The 27090-nt window shown below is 39.4% G+C and overlaps 1 protein-coding gene across 9 annotated transcripts in view; it reads left to right on the top strand.

The window, feature by feature from the left end:
* LOC120796251 (protocadherin-15-like) overlaps positions 1-27090 on the top strand; it is a 202379-nt gene that overhangs the window by 130047 nt on the left and 45242 nt on the right. For all 9 annotated transcript variants that reach the window (XM_040138837.1, XM_040138838.1, XM_040138831.1 and 6 more), the window contains 6 exons: positions 3415-3543; positions 10384-10689; positions 12514-12744; positions 15328-15444; positions 18897-19037; positions 20351-20463. In XM_040138837.1, coding sequence (XP_039994771.1) covers positions 3415-3543; positions 10384-10689; positions 12514-12744; positions 15328-15444; positions 18897-19037; positions 20351-20463 — 1037 coding nt within the window. The remainder of the gene's footprint in view (positions 1-3414; positions 3544-10383; positions 10690-12513; positions 12745-15327; positions 15445-18896; positions 19038-20350; positions 20464-27090) is intronic.

Here is a 27090-nt window from a genome sequence, read left to right as displayed (position 1 = left end):
ACTTTGGTAACCATGGGAACCTGTCAGAAGGAGCAAAGCAAGCCATCCTTCCCCTGGTGCTATTCCTCTTTGAGTATAGTCAAATCTACACGTAACACAGAAACTTTTCTTCATAATAATTGTTGAAATTCAACTTTTCGTCTGGTCGTGCATGAAACAAATTGTGTGACCAGTTCAAAATGTATATTCTCAACAGTACAAGCTGTCATCATAACTGCCAAGCAGACTCGGATTCCAAAAACTCACCCAGGGATGCTAGATAAAGTTGATTTTCTTGCCCTCAGAGGAGGTGGTACATGACTTCTAACAGCCTGATCATATCAGTACCTGTAACATGGCTTCGGGTCAGGATATCTCTTGAAAGGCAATACACCATCAGCCACCTGTGGATCTTTCAGACAGTGAGGAAAGAAGACAAGACATCACAGAGCTCGCTGTATTTTATGTTAAATAAATAATAGCAGCTCATTAATCACACCCATAGGCCATAGAGGTAGGAGTTCTGGCTTTGATTAGAACACACACGCCATGATAAAGACGTTAATTGGCTCCAGGTTCTCTGTGAAATGAAAAATAAGTAGATCCTATCACCACACTGATGGCGCACTGCGTCCTCTGGTGTCCTCTAGTTTTAGTAGTGAAAGGGCAGAGGAGGCAGGGAGTGTGAAGGCTTTCAGCATGGGTTGCCATGTCAGTTCATTCATGAAAAGACTGATTATGCATGTCTCAGAAATCTCGAACAAAGAAAACTAAAATGGGGAAGGGATTCCCAACTAACGGTGAGATGAAGGTGGTATTAACTAGGTCATTTCCCTCATGACATGTGCTGCTGAATGTCTCATCTGCGAGGGCAACTTCAAACAGCTGTCTTCTGGGGAAGTATTTTTTCTTTCGAGGGCCAACTCCTCCCATAACCGACCCATCCTTCTTCCCCCAAAGGAGACCATTTATACCATTATTTGCATACAGCTTTTGTTCCAGTGCAATGAGAGATTATTTAGCTTCTTTTTTTTTTAATGTTTATTTATAGTAGTACTATAGGTGTGTGTACTGTGTCATTGTTTGAAGGTTAGCGGCAGTACAGCGGCACACAGTGGCCCTGCAAATGAATGAACACCTCAAATGATGCCGGAGGGGATTTGCATTGCCCGGTGAGCTTTGAAATCAAACAATCCCACATAAAAACACTGAACATTATACATAACACACACAAGCATAATTTAATTCACTGTAAACATGAGTAAAATATGGTCTACAACTATGACATCCTTTGGTGCCATAAAAAGTGCCAGTGTTGATATGAGTTTGTTGAATGGCTGAATTCCAAATCCTTAGCGTGTTGAACCTTTGCTCTAAAAGTAAGTGTATAATCAGAGGAAGGAAGATGTGATCTGATTTCATGCTTTCATGCCCCAGATACTGGGCCACCCAATCGTACAACCTTGTGCAGTTTGCTCTGAATAACCACCATCAATGCATTTGTCCAACAAGCTTGCAGCTCAATACACTCTGAATTCTGAATACATATGTATTATATTCAGATACAATATGTATTTCTGTCAGTGTTAAAAGTTCTGAGTTTCCTTTTAAAAGCGGAGTTGTTGTTGTGCCTTTGCAAACAAAGCGGTAGGGTTGGCATTCAAAGTCCACATAATATCAGTATGATAGTGTGTAAGTGCTTGTAGCTTTATACCACCACACTTTTAATAGCTTTATCATTGTTTTGTGCACAGGTTGGGGAACTCTCAATGTTGATGTCAGTAATCATTTGTTTTTTATGTGTTAACAAGATGAAGAGTATACAGCCACACTAGCAACTCTGTAAGGCCAACAGGCATTGGACAAAATTAAAGCTATGACCTGATGATGGCGCTAGATGAAAAGTCAGGAGATATCTACAGTAGAGTTATTACAGTCCATCCTGAGGTGGTTACAAGAGTCTGTACCGAATTTCATGGCGATCCTTCCAAAAGTTTCAAGATATTTCAACTCTAAACACAACTGTCAACCTCATGGTGGCACCAGAAGGAAGTGTCAGGGGATCAACAGAAGTCTATAGGATTCATCCTCTGAGCATTGTGGATATCTGTTCCAAATTTCATGGGAATCCATCCAAATAATCGTCAAGATATCTCACTAAAAAAAAAAAAGTCAACCTCATTTTATTGCTAGAGTAAAAAGTCAGAGGATGACTAAAGTCAGTCGGATTCATCATCTAGGGATCTGCAGGTTTAATCAGTGTACCATTATTATGTTGGCAGACACAATCATAAGCAGCAAGAGTGACTTTGTCCTACTTATGACGGCATGTTTTACCCGCTGTTTGCAGTGTTAGCGTATAGTTTTGAGGACGATGTGTTTATCAAATTTGATTTAGTTGTGATTGTGACATCTGACAGGAATCTGAGTAAAATACATATAAAGCAATGCCAGGTAGCATAAGTGACTGTAAGTCTGCCTATACAGTATTAAAGGTTGATGAGGAATTGCCCAACAGTATACACACATGCAATGAAAGGGTTTTTAGATGTTTTTAAACATGATTTAGAAGTTCTACCAGATCTACCAGGCTTCCTTCTCCTCTCTGTGACAACTAAAAAGCATTACAGTAGTTTGACCAACAACTTGACATTTCAAAATACGTTTTTTAACTTTTTTTTTTTGTTCCAAATGTTGCTGTTTTTTATGCAAAGGGAGGATTTTTTTGACATTTTCCTTAAACTAGGAGTTACAGTACCTATGAGTCTAATAGTGCACTTTCCAGGGTTTGCCTCAACGTATTAAAGCTGAAGTGAACTGCCTCGTTTAAAGTAAACTATAGCTTACCACCTCTGCCAACCAGTTTCCTGGTGAAATTTCTTACTTTGCTAAGTCAGAAATACCTCCATAAACTCCTCACTTAATTAGTTAACGTTTGCATTTGGATTATCTGGATTGTTGATGATGTCTTCACTGCAATACCACACTGGAATCTTTTGTCATGTTTTATGAAATCTACAGATTTTGGTTTCAACTGCAGAAGTTTTTTGTTAACCAGTAATAAAAGAAAAGCTGGCGATGTTTTGATGCATCACGAAAGCTGATGTTCACACTCATAAAAACAGTCTCTCTGCAGTGCTCCAGTTATCTTTGGTGTTTATCTTAGTTTTGTTATCAGTGAGTTTTCCTTAGTCGACCTTGTTTGATCCTAATGCTTTTAAAATTACTTGCTTGAGCATGAGAGAATCTAATTTTTCAAAGTGATCATAACAGTTTAAAGTTGGTTCCACATTTTAGCTACATGATATAGTCCAAACATATTTTTATGTTGCTGCTGCGTTTCTGATCTTTGTATTTGAATACTCCATGTAAAGGAAAACTGAATAACACTGGTCTTTATTGTTTGTTTTTGTTTTATTTATTTTTTCTTTTTAGACATCCACCACAACTGTGAACATAGTCGTCACTGATGTCAACGATAATGACCCTGAGTTTGACCTCGCCATACCGACCAATTTTACTGTGCAAGAAGAACAGGCCAATTTGTTCATAGGACAAGTCAGGGTAAGTGTAATGTTTTATAAGAATTATGTTTTTGTTGTTCTTTTGAAATAACTAAACTGCTGTTTCCCCAAATTCCATATACTGCATTCCGCCCTTTTTCAAGCATCTAGATCACATTTGGTCTTTCCACTGTTGTATATCCAGATGTTTTGTACAGGCCACAGAGCCACGAATGTACCTCAGTTTTCATTGTTGTTGTCCATTTAAAAATTACTTCACGTTTTCCAACATGGTAAATCTTGTTGGACAGATTTGTCACCCAAAGCTATTGGCTGGTTTGGTTCAGCTCCACTGAGCTGCCAGATTTTTCTAATTACTATTGTAGATTAATTGGCCTGATATTTGTCAGTGGATTAATCATGAAATAATGACAGGACAAATTCTCTGCCTGTATACACATACAGTACAGGCTTAAAATGTGGCAGGTGAGGCAGTAAAATCCAGCGGTCTCTGAATTTGATTGCCTATATTTCCCCTAAAGTTTCACACTCTGATTTTAAATACCCACATTTCCTTCCAACTCATTATTTTTGAAAGACTTTTGAAACTCAATACAGTTCAGAGTTTAGTTTCAAAACTATGAACTAAGAGACGTTTGGGGAGATTTGCAGGAGGTTTTGGGCACTATTACAATAATAGAGACTGTATCTTCAAATTATGGAAAGAATTTTGTCCTCATTTGGAAGTTGTCTCAGCCAATGTGCTTTGAAGCAGGTTCACAATATCAGAAAAATAAAATAAAATGATTATAGTGTGAGATAATTAAAAGATTAATTTGATAATAAAGGAATGTAATCGATTTGATAATGACTTAACCCAGTCTAATGAACATGTGCATCAGATTGGGTAGTTCTTGTGTTAGTGAATTGCACTGTTTGACATACTAATGTATCTTGGAACAACACCTCACAACACTATCTGTATCTCTCAAAAATATCTTCATCTTCATTTTAGGCAGATACAGAAGTGTTTGTTTCTTTAAACTTTTAGCAATTAAACAAATAAGATTCGAAGACTTCAGAAAGTCATCAAGTACAATTTGATTTAAGTATTTGTTTCTTTGCCATTTAAATTCCTTTTTAGGTCCTTGTAGTTGCTTATGGAAACAAAACAAAAAATTGCCAAGGGTAAACAGGCCCTCTGATAAGTCACATTTGTCAGCTTTCAGGATATATACATTTAACATTAGGGATCCCATTACAGTTTTCAGGGGGTAATAAAATGGACTACTGGTAAATGTTGCGAGTTTATGAACTGTGAAATAAGACAAGGACATATGAAGGAAGCTTGGTGTTTGCATGCGGTAAAGCTACCTGCAGTCTCACTCCCAAGTGCCTCCTTAGAAATGCAGCCAACAGCTAGACCGGGGCTTAGCCCACACCACCGTCTCTCCCTCTCTCCCTCTCTGTCCTGCCATGGAAGGTTTTCTCAGCTGGCGCCATGCCAACTTGAGCTGAGGCTGTGCCTTTCTGACTGAAAAGAAAAGTACATTGAAGTACTTAGCTCAACACAATCCTGCTGTCCATGCACATGCACATAGAGAGGCTACAGCTTAGCCTGCTGTAGCTGATCAAGAAGGGATGGGGCCTTTTTTTTTTTTTAAATTTCAACAGCAGCACTGTTTCAAACAATCTTTTATTGTATTGTAGACACGAATTAGTGAAAATAATGGTCCAATCATTAGATTATGTAACAATACGATGAATTGGACGTGTCATTTTCATGTTTTTGTCACATTAGAAAATGTGCTGATGGTTGACTGTAGATACCTATCTAGTGTGTGACTTGTTTTGCTTCCTTTCACTCATTTCTGCAAGACAGTAAGATTGCTTGGCATATCTACACACATCTACATTTTTTTTTTTTTTTTTTGGCCCTTCACCAAATGACTATGCTCTTATAGACTTACTTTGTCAATGCTTAGGGCAAGTTAATGAATGGATGTGAGTTTGGCTACATAAAGACAAAATAGAGATGCTGTACTTTGTGCTTTATGTTTTTTCCAGGGAGGAAAAAAGTTATTCCTTGGTTTGATTCTCTGGGCGATATAGACCAAACACCAAGTTGGAAATCTTTCAGCAACATATCAGTGCAACAACTCAAAAATCATTTAATCATCTAAAACAAATGTCAACAATTAGAGGTTCTGTGTCTTCATTTATGCCTTCATCTCATGCTCGATGCACTGTTGAGCTAGTCTGTAATCTGGTCTTTGCAAAAACTGTTAAACTGCAGCCCACCCAAAATGCGGTTGCTAGAGTTCTAACAAGAATCAGAAGGACTTAGTACATAATGCCTTTTTTTACATTGTCTTTCAGGTTGTCAGAGTATAGACTTGAAAGAGCTATGGCATAAATACATTTCTGATATGCCTGAAGAATTAAAAACACAGTAGGTCCCCTAGATCTTAAGGAAGCAGTCATCTAGCAGTGCCTAGAGTCAGAACCAAATGTGGTCAAGCTGTATTTAGCTTTTGTTACTGCACATTGTTGAAAACTTCCTTATATTATTAAATTCTAATAAGTAAAACTAAAAAATTCTAAAAATCAAAACTTCATTTTCCTGTGCCCTTATACGATCAATTTAATTATTTTAACGTTTTATTATTTTAAATGCTGTTTAAATGGAATTTAATGCCTTTTTAAAACCACTTTGAATTGCCTCTGTTTAAAGGGTGACCTATAAAAGGTATGTCTTAATTAAGTAAGAAATACTTTGGCTAAAACATGAAAACATTAAATTTCCTGTAATGTTCGAAGCTGAACACAGTTATGACAGTTGAAGGCGAGTGTATATAGACACACACACCAAACCGGCTTCAATGTCATTAAATCACAACCTACTATTTCTGTTGTCCACCTGCAGCCTCAGCCATTTTCCTCATTGTTCATGCAAGGAGTATATATTGAATTGCATTTTTAAGATGTCATGTTCACTGCAGAGAATATGAGGAGACCATACCCTGCAGAGTGAGGCTTCAAGAAAAGCTATCATTTGGGCTGTGACATAGATAACACAAGTGTTAAGTATTTGTGTAATGGGTTGTGAAGTGTCAGTGTCTTTCTCTAAGATTGTATTTATAGTTTCAGACAAGGTGCAAGGGAGACTCATACTCTGTCATAGCTCTGGGCTGTTGGTTTAATAATAAAGACAAGTGGCATTTAGATTATAAGTGCCATTAAGGTTATATAATGTATGTAAAGAAAATACCCCTTGGTTACATTTTCACATTTTCTTAACTCTTACTTACCCTCATTAATTCATCCGCAACATGCACCAGCTGTCAATAAGGATAATATGTAGAAATATAGTGGTAAAGGATTAGGTCTTTTTTTTATTTTGACAGACAGTACAGTCTGAGTTCGCAACAAAGAAGGTAGAACAAATGTTAAATGGTTTAAATAATAATAAAGCTCATCTAAGTTGAAAACAAAAGGAGTGTATTGGTAAAGAGATACTGCTGCTCTCATCTGTCAAGTTTGCACACTTGGGTTCACACCTGTCCCTGGCAACTTTCCAAACTCCACGTGCCAACAGAGAAAGAGAAAATGGGAAAAGCAAAAATTTGCAGAGCCAGAGCATCATCATATTACGTACACCACTTAAGTATTTCTCTGTGTTTCATCACCCGTCCTGATAGGCTAACAAATGCTTTCTAACTGCTAGCTCTTTCCGTGGGCCTGAATAACGTCTTGTGATGTGTAAGTTTTTTTTTTAGCTTTTTTTTTAGTTTTTTTTTTTTTTTTTAGGAGCTTTGTTTGCAAGTGCATGTCTGTTACAAGTCGGTCTTAATGACCAAATGTTGTCCCTATCAAAACAGTAGCCTACAGCTCGCGCTCACATGAAACGCTAAGAAAAGTCAAGTGACAGATGAAGGAATGAGTTAGATAAAGACTGCTTGAATTAAGCTACTGTACTATTTGTGTCTACTCAGTAATTTCACATTTAAATGTGATGTATTGCTGTAAAATCAGTTCATTTGTTTCCCTGTAGCGCCTTGAATTTACCTGCCGTCAACCACAAAGCTTCAGGCAGTTGCCAAAGCGGAAGATGGCTGCAGTGCAAATGCATTATGCCATTAAGTAGCTTAATGCTAGCCCTGTAGCATTTTGGATTATCGTAATTGGAACTGGTTCCCACCTGTTCTTATTTCACACACGTTCACATAGACTGGAGATGATTTACTAGGTTATCACAAATGACAGCACTGCTGGTTGTGCTAACAGTCATTTGTGCTGTGACTGACAAATCCTGCACCATACAAGCCCATTCTGTTTGCTCATAGTGGGGAGCCATAATCTGAGCATGCAGATGAGGGAGGACAAATGGATTAGCATTCATGTCAGACACATCATGGAAGCTTCATGTAGACTTGTTGCTAATTGGACAGGCTGTAGAGCTTAATGCTGTTTCTTTTTTTCCCGGGCAGATTCCTTGATAAAGTGAGTTTGATGTTTTTATCCTGCAAGCATTTCGCACAGACAGTTACCACCGCTTTTGTTTGGTCCTGTGAGGAAGACATCGATGTTTAATTTTGTTTGAAAATACTGTGTCCAGGGTGTAGCGAGACATCATTCTGCCTGCAGTACAAGTGGGCATTTCAGACTAAATTTTAGGTTTCAATATTTATCATCCAAAGCAATATGAGTGTGCTCTTTTTGTAAATGCAAAAACACGAAAAAAAAAACCACTGGATCTAGGCCGGCAACACACAAAAGAGACAAATTTCTCAGGTACTATAAATTAGAGGTCTGCGTGGGCCTGTTTCTTAAGAATGCACCCACCTGCTCAAGCTGCTTTTTGTGCTGCAGCCACCCGCACCTGCAGGTTGTTCCGCCGCTCCTACAATCAATGTACCGAGCCTGCCTACCATCTCTCAATCAGAAGTCTGTGCCAGTCAGCATCACCAAACATCTGGGTCCTGACTGAAAAACTCTTGTAAGAGATTCTCATAACTACTGCTATTATGTTTAGCTATGAACTCAAGACTAGTGCCAAATAGTCAGAAAATAGCCACATAATTTGGTGCTAAGGATAATTTGGCGCTAATAATTTGGATGAGCTACGGCTCACAAACCGGAGACTATAGAGTCTGCACAAAGGCCAGGCGTTACAACATGACCACCCATTTTTGTCATGTATGCCAACATCTGCTGCAGGACCTGTGGGCTGCCCTGTGCAGACCTCCATAGTACAAACAGTACTTTCTCCGTCAGCGACTAAAGAAATATGCAAATTTCTTACTTGATTTTATTGGCTGTGAATGGGCTTACCACACTTAAAAGGCAAGGATCAGTGAGAAGTTTTAAAATGTTACCACTGCAGTGAATTAGTGATCCATATGCACATATTGACATGATGTGCTTTAGTCTGTTTTGCAAAGACTTAATGCTGAGGTCCAATGTTTGGCTTTGGCTTAGAATATCTGTCAGGCCCTTCTTGTACAACAAATTTGGGGACAGCTTTTATCAACCGTATGTGTATGTGTATCCTTCTCCCTCTTCCACTGTTTCTAATAAGACTTTTTTTTCCCTCCTTGTCCTTACTTTCAGCGAGGTTAAGAAATTATTGCCAGACAGACAGATGAAATGAGACTTGATTGCCCTTTGTATTTTTTTCTCTCTTCCTTCCTCTCTGTGCCTCTCTATCTCCAAAACAAAGAATTACCACCACATCGCTGACAGTTTGAGTATACACACGCACACATATATACACAGGCATAATAATGACCTTTCATATTCACACAGAAATTAAAATTTGGAAAGCAGCTAACTTATTTTTGCCCTCTAAAAATCACAGTATCACAGAGTAGCACTGTGTGCCTCTCTTAAGCTCTTTATTTCTCTGACAATTTCCTTTTTTTTTCTTGTTCTTTTGTTTTTATTTTACTATATTAAATAGGGATTGAGCTTTCAAGGATTTCCTTTTGATGAAATGCAGGGTTTGCATGGAAAAGGGTTCTGGCCTTTTGAACCTAAGAGTGATTGCTCATCAGTCTGTGACAGACTCTCATCTCGATATGAAGAACAGGAAATATGACTAAAGCATTTCAAAGTTGTTTCAGCGTGGTTGCAGCACAGTAACTTACATGGTGTTAAACTTGAAGCCTCTTTAAATATGCATGGCATTAAGATAAAGCCAAACTCTAATGGATCATGTAATGGACAACATCAACCTAACATGTTCTTTTTTCCTAAAGGGAAATACCTCAGCATTTTAGTTCTGAAATAAGTTATTCATGTGCCGCATATTGATGAATATTCATCTCTCTATATATTGATGGATGTAAATGGATTTTCAGTGTTTCCCACAGGTTGTCAGTTTACTTCAGCAGGGTTATATTGATGACTTTTAACTAACGTTTCATTTAACGAGCCCAATAACACATTTTTTGTCAGCATACAAAGTCTCTGTCCACTGTAAGATAATGGCCACTGCAACATTAGCCGACTATTATTCTTTCATCTGATTATCCAGGTGACATTTCATGTTGTCTCTCTATTCAGTTTGTGTTGGTACATACCACTGTTTTAACAAGTGCAGATATGCTGCTGCAATGAATTATGGTGTTTGTAGTTTGCTAACTTGCTTCGGAGCATTAAATAGTGGTGGTTTGAAAACTACATCATCAAAAACTGCAACTATCAGACACCTGATCACCCAAACGGAAGTCGAACGTAAGACTTTAGGAAGAGTTGATTTACGTGGGTGAGATTTTGACATACTAATAGTAATTAATATTGCAGGGGAAACATTTGTTATTATATTCCCTCAACGACTACACAGATAAACATACATCTTCCCATAACGGAGACTTCTGATCATTTTCTATCTCCCCAGGCCACAGATCCGGATGCAGGGGCTAATGGCCAGGTGCGCTACAGGATCATGAATCATCCTGACTTGTTTATAATCAGTGCAAACGGCAGCATCTTAACAAGAGTGCCTCTGGATCGGGAGCTTAGGAGCCAATATGACCTGGTGGTAGAGGCCTCAGATGGCGCAGTGGATCCACGTCGGACCACCGTGACCCTGTCAATCCAGGTCACAGATATTGACGACAACAGCCCAGTCTTTTCTCAGCAAACATATGTGGTGAACGTACCTGAGAACAGCCCTGTGGGAACTGTTGTTCTTCAGCTAAGCGTAAGTACTTATGTGCATGTGTTTACAGCCAAAGCTTTTGTTTCTTTTTCTCCATGATGCTTTTAGCATCTTTTAACTTCAAGTCCAGGCAATTTAGTGTTTAAAATGTCAAATGCTTCCAAATGGAAACATTTATACAGACAGAAACATACACAGCCTTATATACACAGCAGAGAGAAACATTTTTTTCCTGTCATTACAGGTCACTGGGCATTTTTAGACAGAATGAAACTTAAAGCCTGATTGTTTTTAAAAGTCATAACCAGTCTTAGTAGAGGATCATTTTCCATCTTCCCTGACAAACATCAATATATTTCACAAAGGCTGAAAAATGTTTCAGTGTGGTGGAATCTGCACTGTCAAATGTCAGTGCACATGTTTGCCCTGAAGAGAAGTATAGGGAAACCCTGTGCATGCAGAGAAAACGCAGAGCAGAGGGGTGCGTAATTTATAGCATATTGTGAGTGACAGTTCTCAGTGAGGGATAAAGCAGGAAGGGAGAGTGAGAAGTGAGGGGGCTTGAGGGTTGAGGGTGAGGGCTGTGAGTGACAGTGGCACTGTGACACCATTAATCTCCTAGAAAAGGACACCAGATCTCTAAACGGACAGTGGTGGCTGGCAAGACACCTAAAGAGCAAGAGTGAGATAGAGAGAGAGACTCTGAGTAAGGGGAGTGACTGAGATGGGTGAAACCCATCCCAGATGAAACCTACTGTCTTTGATGGTCCTCTAAATATTCCCATACTGCCACTGAGAGGTTGACATATTTAACTCAGAGTTAAATATCTTGTTCCGGGGGCGTTATAATTTTATATAGACATCCAGGCGATGTATTCTAATGAGTGAAGTTATACTTGGCTTTTCCTCGAGCACCACCATGAGGTTGATGTTTTTGGTTTTTACTGAAATATCTTGACAGCTATCAAATGGATTGTAAAAAATCCCCTGAAAGTTTCAGTGTGTCCAGTACTTTGGTATATGACCAAATACCGGAAAAATGTATGACATACCCATCAACCTCAGCTGTACTTTTTGGTTCATGCTGATTATCAAATGTTCACAGGCTAACACACTAAACTAAGATGGTTAACACGACTGCTAGCATGCTGATATGAGCACTTGGCTCAAAGCACAGCTGTGCTTAATTGCAGCCTCACAGAGCCACTGTGGCTGTACTTGGTCTTGTTTTGCTTATCAGTGAATAAAGCTGTCTGTGTGTGTCTGTCTGTATCTGTGTGTGGAGGACAATATCTGTTCCTGTGTCTATATACTATATCTACTAATCTCCTATTGCAGAGGCCTGTGCAAATTATATCTACTTTGAAAGTTGTGATTGAATGCAATTAGGTCCAACTTTAACTTTCCTTAGTGGTTTAATTTAATCAGAACCTATTAATGATTAATGTAAGTAACCCCTGCAGCATTAAAATGGAAAACTAAAATAGAAACATTAATATTCATTGTCCACTTCCTTTATCCACCAGCTTTTGTGTGTGTGTGTGTGTGTGTGTGTGTGTGTGTGTGTGTGTGTGTGTGTGTGTGTGTGTGTGTGTGTGTGTGTGTGTGTGTGTGTGTGTGTGTGTGTGTGTGTGTGTGTATATATATATATATATATATATATATATATATATATATATATATATATATATATATATGGGGATATATCAGGTCCCAATTTTGAAAATATATGTGGCTCCTCTCTTTCCTTCCATAACTCCACTTTCTCTCTACACATGTCCTGTCTGTGTTGTCTTTAATGTACTTGAATTGTTGTTTTTACAACTCATCCCTCTCCTCTTCCTCCTCCTCCTCTCCTCCTCACAGGCAGTGGACTCGGACCTCTTCTCCAATGTCACATATCGGATCAAGACTGAATCAGCCAGGCAGCTGTTCTCTTTGAACCCGGTCACAGGGGAGCTGGCTGTGCTGCAGACCCTGGACTTTGAGGACCTGGCAGCTATGGGCATGGGGGCTTCTTACACTTTCCAGGTGGAAGGTGTCGACCATGCAGGGGTCATGCCCCCGGGGCAAGCTACCATCACGGTCCGCATCACGGTAAGAGCCCCCGGAGAGCCGCTCCAACGCAACCTCTCAGTTGTCCCTTTTCCTTCCATCTATCCCCATTGTCCTTTAGGGTCTGCAGCATTAGCAGTAAATATGTGGTGAGTCATTAGGAGAGTTTTACAGTAGTAATAGCTTTGCTGAGCCACAGTCCAAAAGGGGATTGGAGACATTGTACACTAAGGCACCTGTGCTGCTATTGTGATATGAAATCCAGTGCTATGCCATTCAGTGCAAAAGCTGAATGAATTTCCTTTGTAAAATGTTTTTGGCCTCCCGACCTGCTTGTACTCGCACCATCAGGACAAAGAGAATTGATGGACAGGTGTTTCTGCCTTGCACATAGTGCTATTCCAGATCTGAATGACTCATTAGCTTTGTGACAGCAATTATGTCAGGTTTCTCAGGAGCTTGTGTTCCCTTTCCAACCTTTCAGCTGAATATCAACGAAAGAATTAGACGCCTAGTGTAGTGACACTATTCATGTGTGCAAATGGTTGTGTGTTTTTGCTATTGTAGTAATTCTGTGCTCCAGAAAGTGTACGTGCACATTTATCTCTGTGTATGAATTCAGTCCATCCTTAGCGACTGTCTCGTAGTCTGCAGAATTAAGCTCTCTATATCAGACTGAATGGGAGGAAGCAGGTCCACCGCGAGGTCTGCCAACCCTTAGAGTGAGTTTGTCCTCTGATAAGGACAAGCTTTGTTGCAGTGTTCGTGATGTCAACCAGGAACGGTGTTTGATAGGATAAGGCATTGCACAGCCACTGATATCAAACCTTTGTTTGCTATTTGAAATGTTAGACATGACTTAGAATGAGGTTAATGGATTCACACAGGCTTCTCAGGGACTACAGATGGAACTGATTCCACTTGTTTGAAGTTGGTTATGTTTGATTTCCCCTCGTACTGTTTTGTTGTTCTCTTTCATCGGATGCCTTGCAGTGATGAATTGAGTGTCCTGCGTGTCTTGCTCTTCCAAATTAGTCTCCCAAATTTTTGTCCTCTTTTCTTGCACTACAGAAATGTAAAAAACCCTGTGTGTGTTTGTCTTTGGGCATGTGAGTGTGTATGAATGGATGCAGATACACAACTATATGTGAGCACAAACATACAGTAGTACATGTATGTTTTAAGCAAACACAAGTTTGTCTGTGCATACATCTGGTTCACAGGTTCCGTGTGACCACTTGCAGCACACAGATCAGGTTTTATTGTTCAAAGCAAGACCTGGATCATAGATTTTCTGTTAGGAAACACTAAATCTGTGTATAGATCAAAGGGAAGCTGCCCTCCACCCTTAAGTTTATAGAACACATACTGTTGCCCATGGCTCAGTCAAAAAAGTGGAAAGTAAAGGGAAAAGTCAAGAGAAAAGGAAATTCAGGCTCCAGCAGTTATACTGTTGAGCTAAGCTATTCCTGAGAGATATGTGCATGGCTTACTGAGTTTTCATTCTCACACACTAAAGCAAGTGTTGCACACTTAACAAGATTCCATTTCTTTGCAGTCCCACAATATGGCAGTGCTCTGGTGTGCATTATTCACAGGGAGGAGGTGATTAAAAGCAGTGGTGATTTTGAGTCCTAGGGAGCTGTAAATCAATGAACCTCAGCAAAACTTTCATCGCCAGAAGGAGGTCTTATGTAGATGTGTAATGTGTAAATGTGATTAATTGTGAATACATTGACTCAAGTCTGAGAAAAACAAACATTGGTTTAATCTACACAATGTAATTTTTAGTTTTAATCAGCAAATAATGGTACTCTGTATGTGCACATTTTCAGTGACTAATTTAATATTTTAAAGCACCATTATTGTAGAATATGGATGGATTCTTTTTAGCTGTAATGGTGATTAAAGCATATACTTTCAACTCAATTCAATTCAATTTTAATTTCTATAGTGCCAAATCATAACAGAGGTTATCACAGGGCACTTTTCATGTAGAGCAGGTCTAGACCGTACTCTTTATAGTTATATTTACAGAGACCCAACATTCCCCCATGAGCAAGAATTTGGCGACAGCGGCAAGGAAAAACTCCCTTTTAACAGGTAGAAACTTTGAACAGAACCTGGCTCATGGTTGGCGGACGTCTGCCCCCGACCACCTACCTCTGATTATATGTGATCACATTAAGCTCAGATGCACAGTTCTTGAAGTACAAAGACAAAGCCCGTAGCATGGTGAATTACCGCAGTGGGAAAATTTGTCTGAATCCACAAGAACTTGCTGGAAGGGTTACCTGAGGTCAAACAAAACAGCAGCTGCAAAATCTGCACTGCTACAATATTACTGTTTAAGCATGAAGACAGCATCAGCGAAATTAGTACTTTAATAAACTGATAAATTAATTTGACATTTTTAATGCCAAATTTTATCTGTCACCAAAGGGGAATGTGGCATGCCTTTTATATATTACCTGTTACAGGAGTGCAATCGGACATTTTAGATTGTGCTGACCCAATGTTGTTTTACACTGTCAAATAACTGCAATGTTTAGGTGAAAGCCAGCCAAGTATCACCAATACGTAACTGGTAAAACCTACATTTGTTGCATCTTTCTTCGTTTTTAGGACATGAATGACTTCTCCCCTGTCTTTAGCCAAGACCTGTATAAGGGCATGGTGGCACCCAATGCAGAGAAAGGGACAGTCATCACAACTGTCTTTGCTGAGGACCAAGACCCACCTGTGAGTATGATCAAATACATCTATCATATTTCAGATTTATATTTAAAGTATGCAGTGTATACAACATTCGTAGTTAAATTTCAAAGCACATGAAGCGCGATGACTCCATCTGTGTCTTTAATAAAGGTGGCAGAGATGAAAGCCTTGCTGGGGGATTTTTACCTTCTCATTACATGTTTCTCACAGAACATCAGCCAATTTAGCTGAAGCGTTTCACGCGATACATTTTAAAGATGTTTTCAAGACTTCGATGCTCTCATTAAAGCTACAGTGCTGTGTATATTTTGACTCCGCACCAGTAGCTGTAATTGTTAGGGGTTCTTGTTTAGCATATTCACTTGGATGAGTCATCTGCCAGTTGCCTCAGATAACGTCATGTTTCCTCAGACTCCTTTAGCTCATAATATCTGAGCAGGTTCTCCTGGGACTGGAGCTATTTTTTTTTCTTTTCTTTTTTTTTTTGGAGTCTGCAAACCAAGGAACAAAATTAGACAATATAGAAGAGAAATTCTGACACCCTGTTGAGACTAGAAATGGTGTGACTAAGAGGAGGCAATGCAGGACCAATGAACAACATTTATTAAGGTGTAGCATGTTCGTTTGAGTCTGCCAGTAGTTTAACACGTATATTTAGGAAAGTATCAGTCCTGCGAATGTTTAGTTCTGTCATTCACCTCAGCTGAACCTGCCAGCACTACACACCTTAAAATTTCATTGCACTTAGTGAGTCAGCAGTCTCCTTACTCACATCCTCTCTTTCTTTTTGTGATACAGTGTGTCTTTTTCCTTTACAGAAACTTCACCAAATCAGCCCTTTCTCTTAAAACAGTCTTTTTTTTTTTTTTTTTTTAAGTTTCAACTGTGAAAAAGGGAATAGGAATTCCCAAATGACCTCCCTGCCTTGCCCTAAAAGCTTCAAGCTCTGAACAAGTTTTTCAGAAACGTCATGTATGGCTGCACGCGGTGCTTGTTATTATTGGCCCTACTGATGTTGGAATTGTACTGGAGCTGAGTGAGCTTGTGCATTTTCTACAGCACATAAACACTTAGGGAAATGGATGCCCACCAGTCCCAGCTGTGGGTGGTCGAACATCTTCAGAGCACCCCAGTGGCTGCAGTACATCTCAATTCCCCTCTCAGAGTGAGACTGTCCCCAAAGCAAAGCATTTTATTGACAGGATGCCTGTCATAGACACCCCTTTTTGGTGGAGCGGGATTTAGTCTAGTGCTCGCTAAACACACGCACAAATGTGTGCGCACACACACACACATACATTCTCTCTCTATTACACAGGCTCATAAAAACCTGCACACGCAAAGAAAGAAGGAGAGGAAGAGACTCATTCTGGTTTGTTGTCTTGGTGCAACAGGTTATAATGGTGTAGCCTATTCCTGCTCATATTCTTTTTTTTATTTTCTTTTTTTTTACATTTTCGAGAAAAGGCACAATATCTATCCACCTGAACCTTGGGAGGATGGATTCTAATGGTTTTTTAAAAATGACTATATTTTTGCCAGTGTCTCTCAACCCCATAACGTCAATGTTAATGTCACCCAACTCTAATGTCACTCCAAGAAAGGAGTTCGCCATGGAGACAAAATGTTCCAGTAAAAGGCTTTATTTTTCAGCACAAGATTAGAAGAGTCTATTTTTGTACCTGAAAATAAACAAAAACATTTTTTTTGGTGTTCTCATAGCAGAAAAAGTTTACTGTTGCCCCTATTAGAGATTCCCATTTTATCACGAATCTTTTCATCAAGTGCAAATCAAATTAGTCATTAATCATTTTAAAAAAACAAAACTGCCAAATGAAGTCATATTAATGTGTTGGTTTTGCTGTGTTAAACTCTCAGCTCAAGCCTTGCTGTTGTGGCGTGTTTTTGAAGCATCATTCAGTGCTTCTGAGCTTGTTCTTTAATTTGTGAACTGGCTATTTTATACTAAAGAGAACTGTATTGTTATCACACACAAAAAAATACAAGCAAAACAAAAAACACAATTAAAAATAACCCTTTTAAAAATTTTGCACTAGATTGCAATTAGGAAGAATGATTTTGATGCCTAAGTACTGTATGTCCACATTTTTTCTGCTCAAGTGCAACGTTAATGATACAGTGAGTTCGCTGCAGTGGACATATAACATTGTGAGTCTCTGAGTCGAATGCCAGAGAAGAAAAGGTATTGTAAAGCTGAAAATGTCTATCAACAGAGACAGAGTAAAATACTGCTGTAACTGCAGTACATTTAGTATTTGACTCATGTTTAAACATGGTTTCTGTGACGCTGCGAGTTGCTGTAAGAAAAAGTACCATGTACCAAAGAGCCAAATCTGGAAACGCAGATTACTTTGAAATTGTGCAATTTTCTCAGGAAAATAAAAGTTTTGAAAAGGTACTTTGTTTTGACTGAGGCAAATTCTCATTATTTCCTGGTGAACATTTTCTTTATTTGTTTGCATAGGTATGATCCTGATATTCTAGGGCTAAGTTACACAAGTGAGAAAAACAAGAACTAGAGACTGGCCTCTCTTACTGGGTTAACAACACTAAATGCATCTCTGCTGCCATCACTGTAGAGGTCTTGCTACTGAAGCCACTATAATAGAATGTTCTGTGGGAGGTGTTTTTTTTTTTTTTTTAATAGTGGTCCTGTCCTGACATAATTTCCATTACATGTTAGAAAACAGTTTTAAGAGCTTTTAGAGATGAGACCCCTTTTTCTGAGAATCCCCTTAGTGAGTTCACTCAGATAGTTTTGTAAGCTTTTAGAGACAAATTTGTGTGAGTAAGCCTCCTGAGGGATCCACTGCTACTACAGGATTTGCCTCTCTCTAGCCCCAGGTTTTACCACACCCCCTTGGGAGTAAAAACAGTTCAGGCAAGGGAGCAGAGCTTCAAAAAGCTTATTAAAAATCCAACTGAATTTAAGGTCCAAAGGGATGAAACTGGAATTAGATAACATATAGAGATGATTAGTAATCAGGAACCATGATTAATCCTAATCAAAGGGTCATATTAAAGCCCAGGCTCTCACTAATGAATGTAAGTTTGCTACTGGGGAGACTAGAGGGGTGAGTTTAATGGAGAAGTTTTTTATTCCAAATGAAAGGGAAGAGGTCTGAATAAATGAATAACAGTGAGTTCGTATTGTATCATATTACCGATGAGGACCAACTAATGAGGGCTATGAGAGGAGAAGAGCAACCTTTTCTCACATAAACCACTTCAGCTCCGTCGCATGAATAATGAATAAAATGTATCAATAAAAGAGTTATATTCCTAAGCAAACAATATTGCTATACCCTTATGGCTTGAATACATTTAAGGTACTTAATTACTTTGACACGACCTCTCTCCATCTTCACAACTTCATCAGTGTGAAAGGCGGTGTCCAGATAAGTGGATTGTAATTGGATTGACGTGGTTTGTTTTCTTCTTTCTCCTTCCCCCAGGGTACTCAGGCCAGTTTTGTCCGCTACAAAGTGGACCTGGACAGGTCACCGTACAGTGGGAGCATCTTTGATGTGGAAGAGGAAACTGGCAGAGTCATCACTAAGGTCAACCTCAATGAAGAGCCCAGCGTCACCTTTAAGGTGAGTGGTGGAGATCGTGGTGACAACAGCGGTGTGGCGCTTCCAAGATATCAATGTTATTCTGTTATTCTGTCTGACACACTTTGACAATGTCCAGGAATTGTCCTTTGTACTAAATGGTTGGTTATACAGTTAGATTACAATTACAGTGAGCGGGCGAGGATCTGCTCTTTGAAGGAGCTCACAGGGAATCCGAGCGACCTCCCTAATAAACACACATGTGAACACGAAATCTTATCTTACTTAAATTGACAATAGCAAAAAAATTAAGCACATAGGGAGGAGTTTGGGGTTTTGGTGGAGGGAGCTGTAGCAGCAAACAGTGTTGGCTTGAGCGTTTAAGTCAGATCAGACTCTGAACAAAATACCTATTTTAGCTTTAAAAAGCCTCAATGATTGATTTGGCTAATAATTAATAAGGACAATGATGACATTATGGTAGCATTTGCAAGTATAATTGATGATAGTGCTATAATGATGATAATCATAATCATCATGAAAGTCAAATGTTATATCACAAATAAAGAATCACATAGTTCTTTTAAACTGCATAGATATTATCTTTTCTTCTACTACCATTGGTACTTACTGTTGCTGTTACTGCTCTGCCTGGCTTGTTTTAATGTTACATTAGTTGCAGAAGAAGATCAGCAGGTCAGAAATGTGTGCATATTGAATCTTTGAAATCGAATTACCACTGTGTTTCCTGACTTGTCTCAGTGATCATGTGACTGCTTCTTTTAGGTGACCAGTGATATTGAGTTTTCTTGCAGATCAAACAAATTCCCTCCTAGGCGCTCACATAAAGCTATTTTACCAACTTAAGGCGACCTTGAATAGCCATATTTTTGGTTGTAAACACTGGAGCAGGTGCTGCAGGATATTACGTCCCATTGAGGATGTGTCACTTACACTCCCATGTTGTCTGACTACCTCTAGCCTTCATCTCTTTTTTTTCTCCATCTTTCCCCGTTTCTTTAAGAATTCATCTGTGTTTATTCTTTTTCTGCCTATCTCTCCCTCTCCGCCTCCCCACTCCACCTGCTTCCCCCAGGCCCCATTCTCCACAGTCTATGAATGTAGATCAATACATTCATACTCACTCTCTGGGAGCTTTGCAGGCTTCGCGCCAGATCCTATTTTCCCAGTTTGTCTTTATTAGGATGCTGAACATGTCTACAAAAAATGCCTGGCAACCTCAAAAAAGGAATTATTGGTGTAGTGAGTAGTAGTATAGTAAAAAAAAATGTAATACTTTTGTGTTTGCATTTACATTTGTATATTGTTTGTGTGTTTCTTCTTGCCTACTGCAGTTGTTTCTGATAGCCTATGATGATGGGGAGCCAGTGAAGTCTAACGGTACTTTGGTGGAGATTACTGTCCTTCAGCCTTCTCGCATCCCAATCTTCACCCAGGAAGAGTACAAGTAAGTCTCCTTGACACACTGTTGATGCAGCTGACTCTGCCTGTAAATTCATATGCAAAAAGAGCAGCTTAGGCTGTAGCGCCAGACACGGAGAGAAAGTGAAAAAGGCTGAGGAAGTAAGCAAGGTATCTTAGAAACACCTTGAGATCCTTTTACATCTGTGGTGCTATCTTCCTTTAAACTTTCCTAATACTTTAATTATTTTAACCACTCATTCAATAATGTGTTCTACTTTGAGCTGCTGCAAATGGCTGTGAAGTCACTATTCCTTTTGATTTTATTATTTTGTAACAGCAATAGCTATCTGCACATTATTGTGCTCTCGTCGTCAACCTTCATTAGAGTGGCCCCAGTTCTGATTCTGTTTCTCCATCTTTGTCATGCTGTCTTTTCTGTACATGACTGATTAATGAGTGTTGAGTATGAATATGAATTAGAGCTTCAGGGTAGATGCTGCAGATCGTCACTGCTGTAAACCACATTTGTTTCTCTCTGAGTGAAAAGCAGGGCTTTCGCTATGAGTTTATTAAGGGTCTCTTTAACAAGATTAAGTGTTTAGTCTGTTAAACTGGGAGAGAGAGACACATCTCAGAGCATCTATACTGCTCTAAGGTGACTGGCTGCTAAACATGCGATATAGAGCTGTATTGGGTCAGGGCCGGGTGGAGTTTTTTCTGCACTGATGTTACTGTGATTCAGGAGGGGGCCAAGAAGTCATTTATAATTAAAAATACACGAGGATTATTAACACTCCAGCTGAAACTGCTTTGAAAAAATTTTCCATGATGGTTGAGTACTAGCATTAACATTTGCTATCTATTATGTTGTGCTGCAGTAGGTACCTGTCTGCAGTGTTCAGGAGATTTTTGCCTTTTTGACTGTGAAGCTTTACGGTCCGATGTTAACGTTGCCTGCCACAGTGCAGTTTCTTGGAGCTTAAAGTAAAGCTTGTTTTAAGTAGATTGATTTACTAGCCTGTATGTCAGTCACAGCAGGGAGTCTTGACAGACTGTCTTCTGTAACAGAATTTGATATGCCTTTATGCATAGGACAGGGAATGTAAGTCCTTCCCAGCCTGTCAACACATCAGTTGAGGCGTGTTTGTCTTTGTTTGTGCAGGTATGTCTTTCTGCCCTTCTCACTGCCTTTTTTTTTAATGTTTTTTTTTGTTGTTGTTCAGTACGTGTCTATGTGTGTGTATTTTCTCATAAAGATGAGTGTGTTTGCATCGAATACTTTCCTGATAGCTTGTAATGAGGTACTTTGTGTCCTTGCTCACGTTCTCCCGTTACTCAGCTTTATTCAGTGATTGATAAACAGGCCAAGCAGCATCGCCGTTGAAAGGCTATTGTTTAAGGCTTTGAACGAGTGCTCTGTCTGACAAATATGCAGAAGGGACCACGGGCACAAGCCTCTGTAGGGTGTCATTGACAATGCTAACCATACACAGTGGCAGGCCTGGTGTAGATTATGAGCCATGGAAGCGTTCGCCAGGTGTTCGAGCCTCTCCTGCTGGACAATGTTCTCTCCAGCGGAGAGCGTCCAATCTGCTCATTCTGCAATTAACTGTCTCTTCATTCCTCACATCTCTATCTCACGCCATCGTTCTCTCCCCAAGGAACCCTCTGAACACAAATCACTCGCTAAACGTCCACAGAAGATCTCGTCTTTCTCTGTGAAGGCAGTTAGTTATAGCAGCAAGCAGCAATCAGGTAAGCTATGCCTACAGCTCTAGCTCACACAATTAAAACAACTCTGCAGGGCTTTGGCTGACTTACTGATTTCTGCTCCTGCTTTATGGTTGTTCCCCTCCATCTGTCAGACGGAAATGAGGGGCTCCCAGTCATTGTTGGCTAAAATAAATGGCTTATACCGTAGCTGCTACTGTAGCAGCATGTTGCCACTTCCTTTTCAGAAGGTTGGAGCAAAACACCTTATGTTGTCTTACTGGAAATACAGTTGTTATTCACATATTTCACGATTGTTTGGATTACCCAATCAGAAATAATTTTTACACCTGCATTAATGTTTAAAAGGTATGGTACTAATACCTAAGCAAATTAGTCAGTATTTGAAAAGGTTGTTTGTAGTGCTGAATCTACAGTTATTAGCCAGCTCGGTAGCTTTACACAGCTTTAAGCCTCTTCGCTCATCAATTTAGTTCCCTAGACCACAAGATGGCTGTGTGACTGAGTCTAGCAGTCCTCATCAACACCCCCCATATAATACTGTAGACAGCCAAGCTGAGTGTACACTACCTGCCCAGTATACAGTGAAGACTGGTTGGTAAATAAAGTCAAGCATCTAGCAAGCTAAAACCCCAGATATTTTTCTCAGATTTTGGTAGGCAAGAACATTATTTAAAGGAGAGTGAATATTGAACTTAGACTTTTCAGATGGCCAGAAAAGACTCCAATAGAATGGCTATGTTTCTCCATATCTGCTGTATATGTATTCACAAACACATTAGCTATAGCAACTTGATAAGCAGAAAGTATGTTGTGACTAACAGTTGGGGTTTGTGTGAGCTTGTTTGAGAGTCTTGCTTGGCCCCAGTAGGGCTGCACAATTCTGTCAAACTTAATATTGCAATTTTCTCTCACGAATCATAGAAATAGAAATTTCTATTGCATTCTTTTTTTGGCGGTGTCTAGACAGAAACACAAACTTAATGATTGAGATCAGTATTTATATTTGTATTAGTAGTTGAGTGCAATATGTCTGATATTTTTTCTTCCACAATTTGTACAGCAATCCAGTATCGTCCCCGGCACAAACTGCAGCCTCCCGAATAACCACAGAGTTACATCAACAACTTAACTCTGATCTGTTGTTCTGACTGTGTCGATCCAAGCTATGTCTTTGGCCAGGTGATAAGTGATTGACTTCGTAATCCCATTGTGTCTAGCTCAAAGGGAAGGATTTTCTTGTAGTTTTCATGGCCTTGATAGCTTCATCTTGATCGCTTGATAGCTGCATCATCTGCTGCAACTATGGCAGAACTTTTGCAAAATGAGTGTGGTTTTAACGGACATCGTTGTCAGATTTTTTGAATCAGATTTATTTTGTTCTTTCTCCAAAGCTCTTTCCTCCATCCTATTACTGTTCTGTCTATCCCACACACAGTAGATAAGTTTTTATATTTGCCCTTTCATTCCTCTGCTCCTGCGTGTGCACTGTTCGCCATGTGATGTAATTTGCTGATGCAGCCGAGGGAAAAATCAGGAGCACTTGATTTGATTTGGTAGACAGACCTGCCTGATATTCATATATATAAAGTACAGTAGGATTATGGTCATGCATAAATAAGATTGCATAGAGGTGTTTTCTCCCCCACAGCACTTCCCCCTCTAAATCTACTCGAAATCACTGTATGATTAGTCAGGCAGCCCTGCCAACTACTAATCAAAAATTACTCATAGCAGCTTAAACAACATTTCTGTTCATTTAATTTTTTTCCCTATGTCTTTTTTATTTCATATTAAATACATTAATTAATTACATCTAATGTTCATGAAGAAATATATTCAGCTCTTGACAGTTTTGGGGAGAATAATGTTTTTGGAAGCCCTATCATTAAACCACTGTGAATGTCTCTTTTACATGGATCTCACAACCCTTTGAGGAAGTATTTAGCCCTGGGCACATGGGAAGGGAATAAGTATTTATTTTACCCTGCGTATGTGACTAGAGACGAGGAGGGCTAAGCCGCTATCTAACATGGTTCCACTGTGTGAATCCTGCCTCTTGTACTGAGCCTACGTCGCTGGCCCAATGTTGGAAACCTGTGGTATGAGGAGTTTTCTCCCCCACAGCACTTCCCCTTCTAAATCTACTCTAAATCACATGAGACTTTTGCCTCACCACTTCTGAGTATGTTCTTTTTGCTCTCCTCCTCCTCATCCTCCTCTTTTCAGCTCCCCAGGCCTCTGCATTCCCTGAGTTTTTCCTTTGAGCTTACTGTATATCACTCTCGGTCATTCTCTCTCTCACTTTGTCTTCCTTTTACTTCTCTACTCATTGTACAGGCAGTAGCCCTTCATTTTCTTCTCAGCAAGGGGGGAAATTTTTGTCTGTGTGGGTATGTGTGCTTCTATGTGCACGTGCCCTCACTTAGATTTGCGCATTTCTCCACATAAACTCAATTCATTGTTGTACGTTTTGCTCATTTTAATGAAATGGTCATTAGTTATGTATTACTGTACATTAACCTTTTTTGGCCCAAGTGGGTCTTGAGTCATGCCACTAGAGGCATGTGTCCATATTTACATATTTACATTTATGTTTTTGTATAGTATATTTTTGTGTAAGAGGTATGTAAGTATATCAATGTAAACTTATGGAGTTTTATATTGCTTGTTCCTTCTGCAACATATTTCCGTACTTGGCGTTTTTACTGATTGAAGAGAATATCATTTGGGAGAGAAATGTCATGCTGTTATTTATTTCATTTACAGCAATACATTAGTCGCAGACAGCAGATGTTGTGCCATATCTGTCGCATAAATATGCAGACGTGCAATCCAGAGAAGAGCTCCTCCAGCCCGATGCTTTTAGTTATACTGTTAGCATAGTAAACAGTGTCAACTAAGAGTATTACTACAATCAACATGTTGTCACTGCTTATGCTTGCAGCCCCACTAATTACACAATTATGATAGGATGCTAATATCACTGTGTAGACATTTTGTTTGCTGATCCATGCATACCTGCATCTACACATGTGAAAAAAAATATTTTCTTGGTTTCAGTGTAGACTCAACCATTTCTTAAAGTTGCCTTTTGTGTGGAATAAATACAATTGTCTTAAGCCTTGAGACATGTCTTTTTCATATTTCTCCATTAGACATTGTTACTCTGACCATTCATGTGAATGTCAGTGTCAGATATTGTACAGCACATCTCTTTTCTGCAGTTTCTTGACGTTTATAGACCATAGAGACTTCCTATGTAAATTTCCTGTAGATATCTGACCAGTGTGACCATTGTTTTAATGCTATCAGCGGTCTGACTCTCAAATGACCGCTTTTAATACCAGCCACACTGGACTTAACCATTGGCAACTAATCAAAAAGCAATAAATTACTCATTAAATTAAAAAAAAAAAAGAAAATCTATTCCATGAAACCATTGTTGCTCATTTTAGAGGAATTAAAGGAAGGCAGCAGCTCAACCCTCCGCCCTCCATCAACTGTTTCTGACATCTCGAGGAGAATAGCATTTATCATTTTTAGAGAAAAACAAATCCATCCATGTCACATTTCCAATTCAGACAAGGCTGTAATTCTGACATAATTGGGCAGATGACATGCCTTTATAGCAGATAGTTCTTTTATTGGCAGCCTTCCCTGCAACTGTTGTTTTGCCAGACGTGTATATAAGTGATAGAAGTACTCACAACCTAGTCCTCCATGCTCATTGCCAGGCATTTAAGGGTTAGCTGTACACCCAACAGTGCGCTCTCCCACACACCGTTCGTCATGCCTCACTGCAAATCCACGCTTAAAAAAGCAACCTTAACCCTGCCTATTTATATGAATCTATCCATCTATGTAATAATTCTGGATTGAACTGAGACTGAGGAGCAGAGAAACTCACAGGAGCTGATGTAAAGTTCAAAAATCAGAATCTTTACTCAAAAAGCAGGTGGTTATACACAAGAAGTCAGTCCGAAGCAGGCCAACAATAACAGGCGGGCAGCAGGCAAAAATTCAAAAACCAAAAGGCAATGCAAAGTCACAAACCATAGAAAGTAACATTAGGAGAATGCCGGAAAGCAATGTTCACACGAGGTATAACAAAGATTGGGGACTGACAGGGAACAGCAGGGGCAGGCAAGTAGCATAGATTGGGAACAGGTGTGGATGATCAATGGGCTGAAGACAGACAAGGGCAGGAACTGAAACTACAAGAGAGGTGAGTATTTCAAAACAAAACATGGAAACAAGACGTGATGAACTTACTGAGATGTTGCAATCCATATGTCATTCTATCCTGCTATTCTTTCTCCAGTCCTCCTCTAAACAGCTACAATATAAGGTGTGGGGGTCTTTCATACCTCTGAAGGGCATGATTGATTTTCAGCCACAGGTTTGAATCTGATTCCCTGAGTCTTGAACCTCTAAGCACCAGGAGCACACTGACCTTTCAGTCCTCTCCGCTAAGTAGGCAGCCATCACTTGGCTGTCTAGCAGATGCCAAGTCACACTCGTTGCACACGTCCCATCAGCAAAAAGGTCGACACTGAAAGCCAGAGAAGAAAAGCAGTATGACCTATCATTAAATGCTTGCACTAACGTTCCAGATAAGTATCAGCAACCATTAAAAATAAAGTATATACTGTATGGATACAAACTCTATACCAGTGCATTGTGCTGAATATTAGGTTGCATTTATTTAGATTTCTGAAGTGTTTGCTCAGCTATTTGTAGCTAGAAGGGTCAGCTGTCACATTATCCTGTATTAGTGAGAATGATGTCGAGGCAGGACATTATTGCATGAGATGTTTTGTAAGCTTTGGTGCAAATGAAAGTGCTCTTCTTCTCTCATCTGACATTCCTGCTCTCCCTGTTGCTTAATTTTTGTGACAGGCAAGTTGTTTTTCCTCTGTAATTTCCCTTAGTTTAA

The sequence above is a fragment of the Xiphias gladius genome, chromosome 11, assembly GCF_016859285.1.
Source record: "Xiphias gladius isolate SHS-SW01 ecotype Sanya breed wild chromosome 11, ASM1685928v1, whole genome shotgun sequence".
NCBI classification, from domain to species: domain Eukaryota; kingdom Metazoa; phylum Chordata; class Actinopteri; order Istiophoriformes; family Xiphiidae; genus Xiphias; species Xiphias gladius.
Note: the sequence above shows the minus strand (reverse complement) of the source record. Positions and strands in the feature narration are given on the sequence as shown.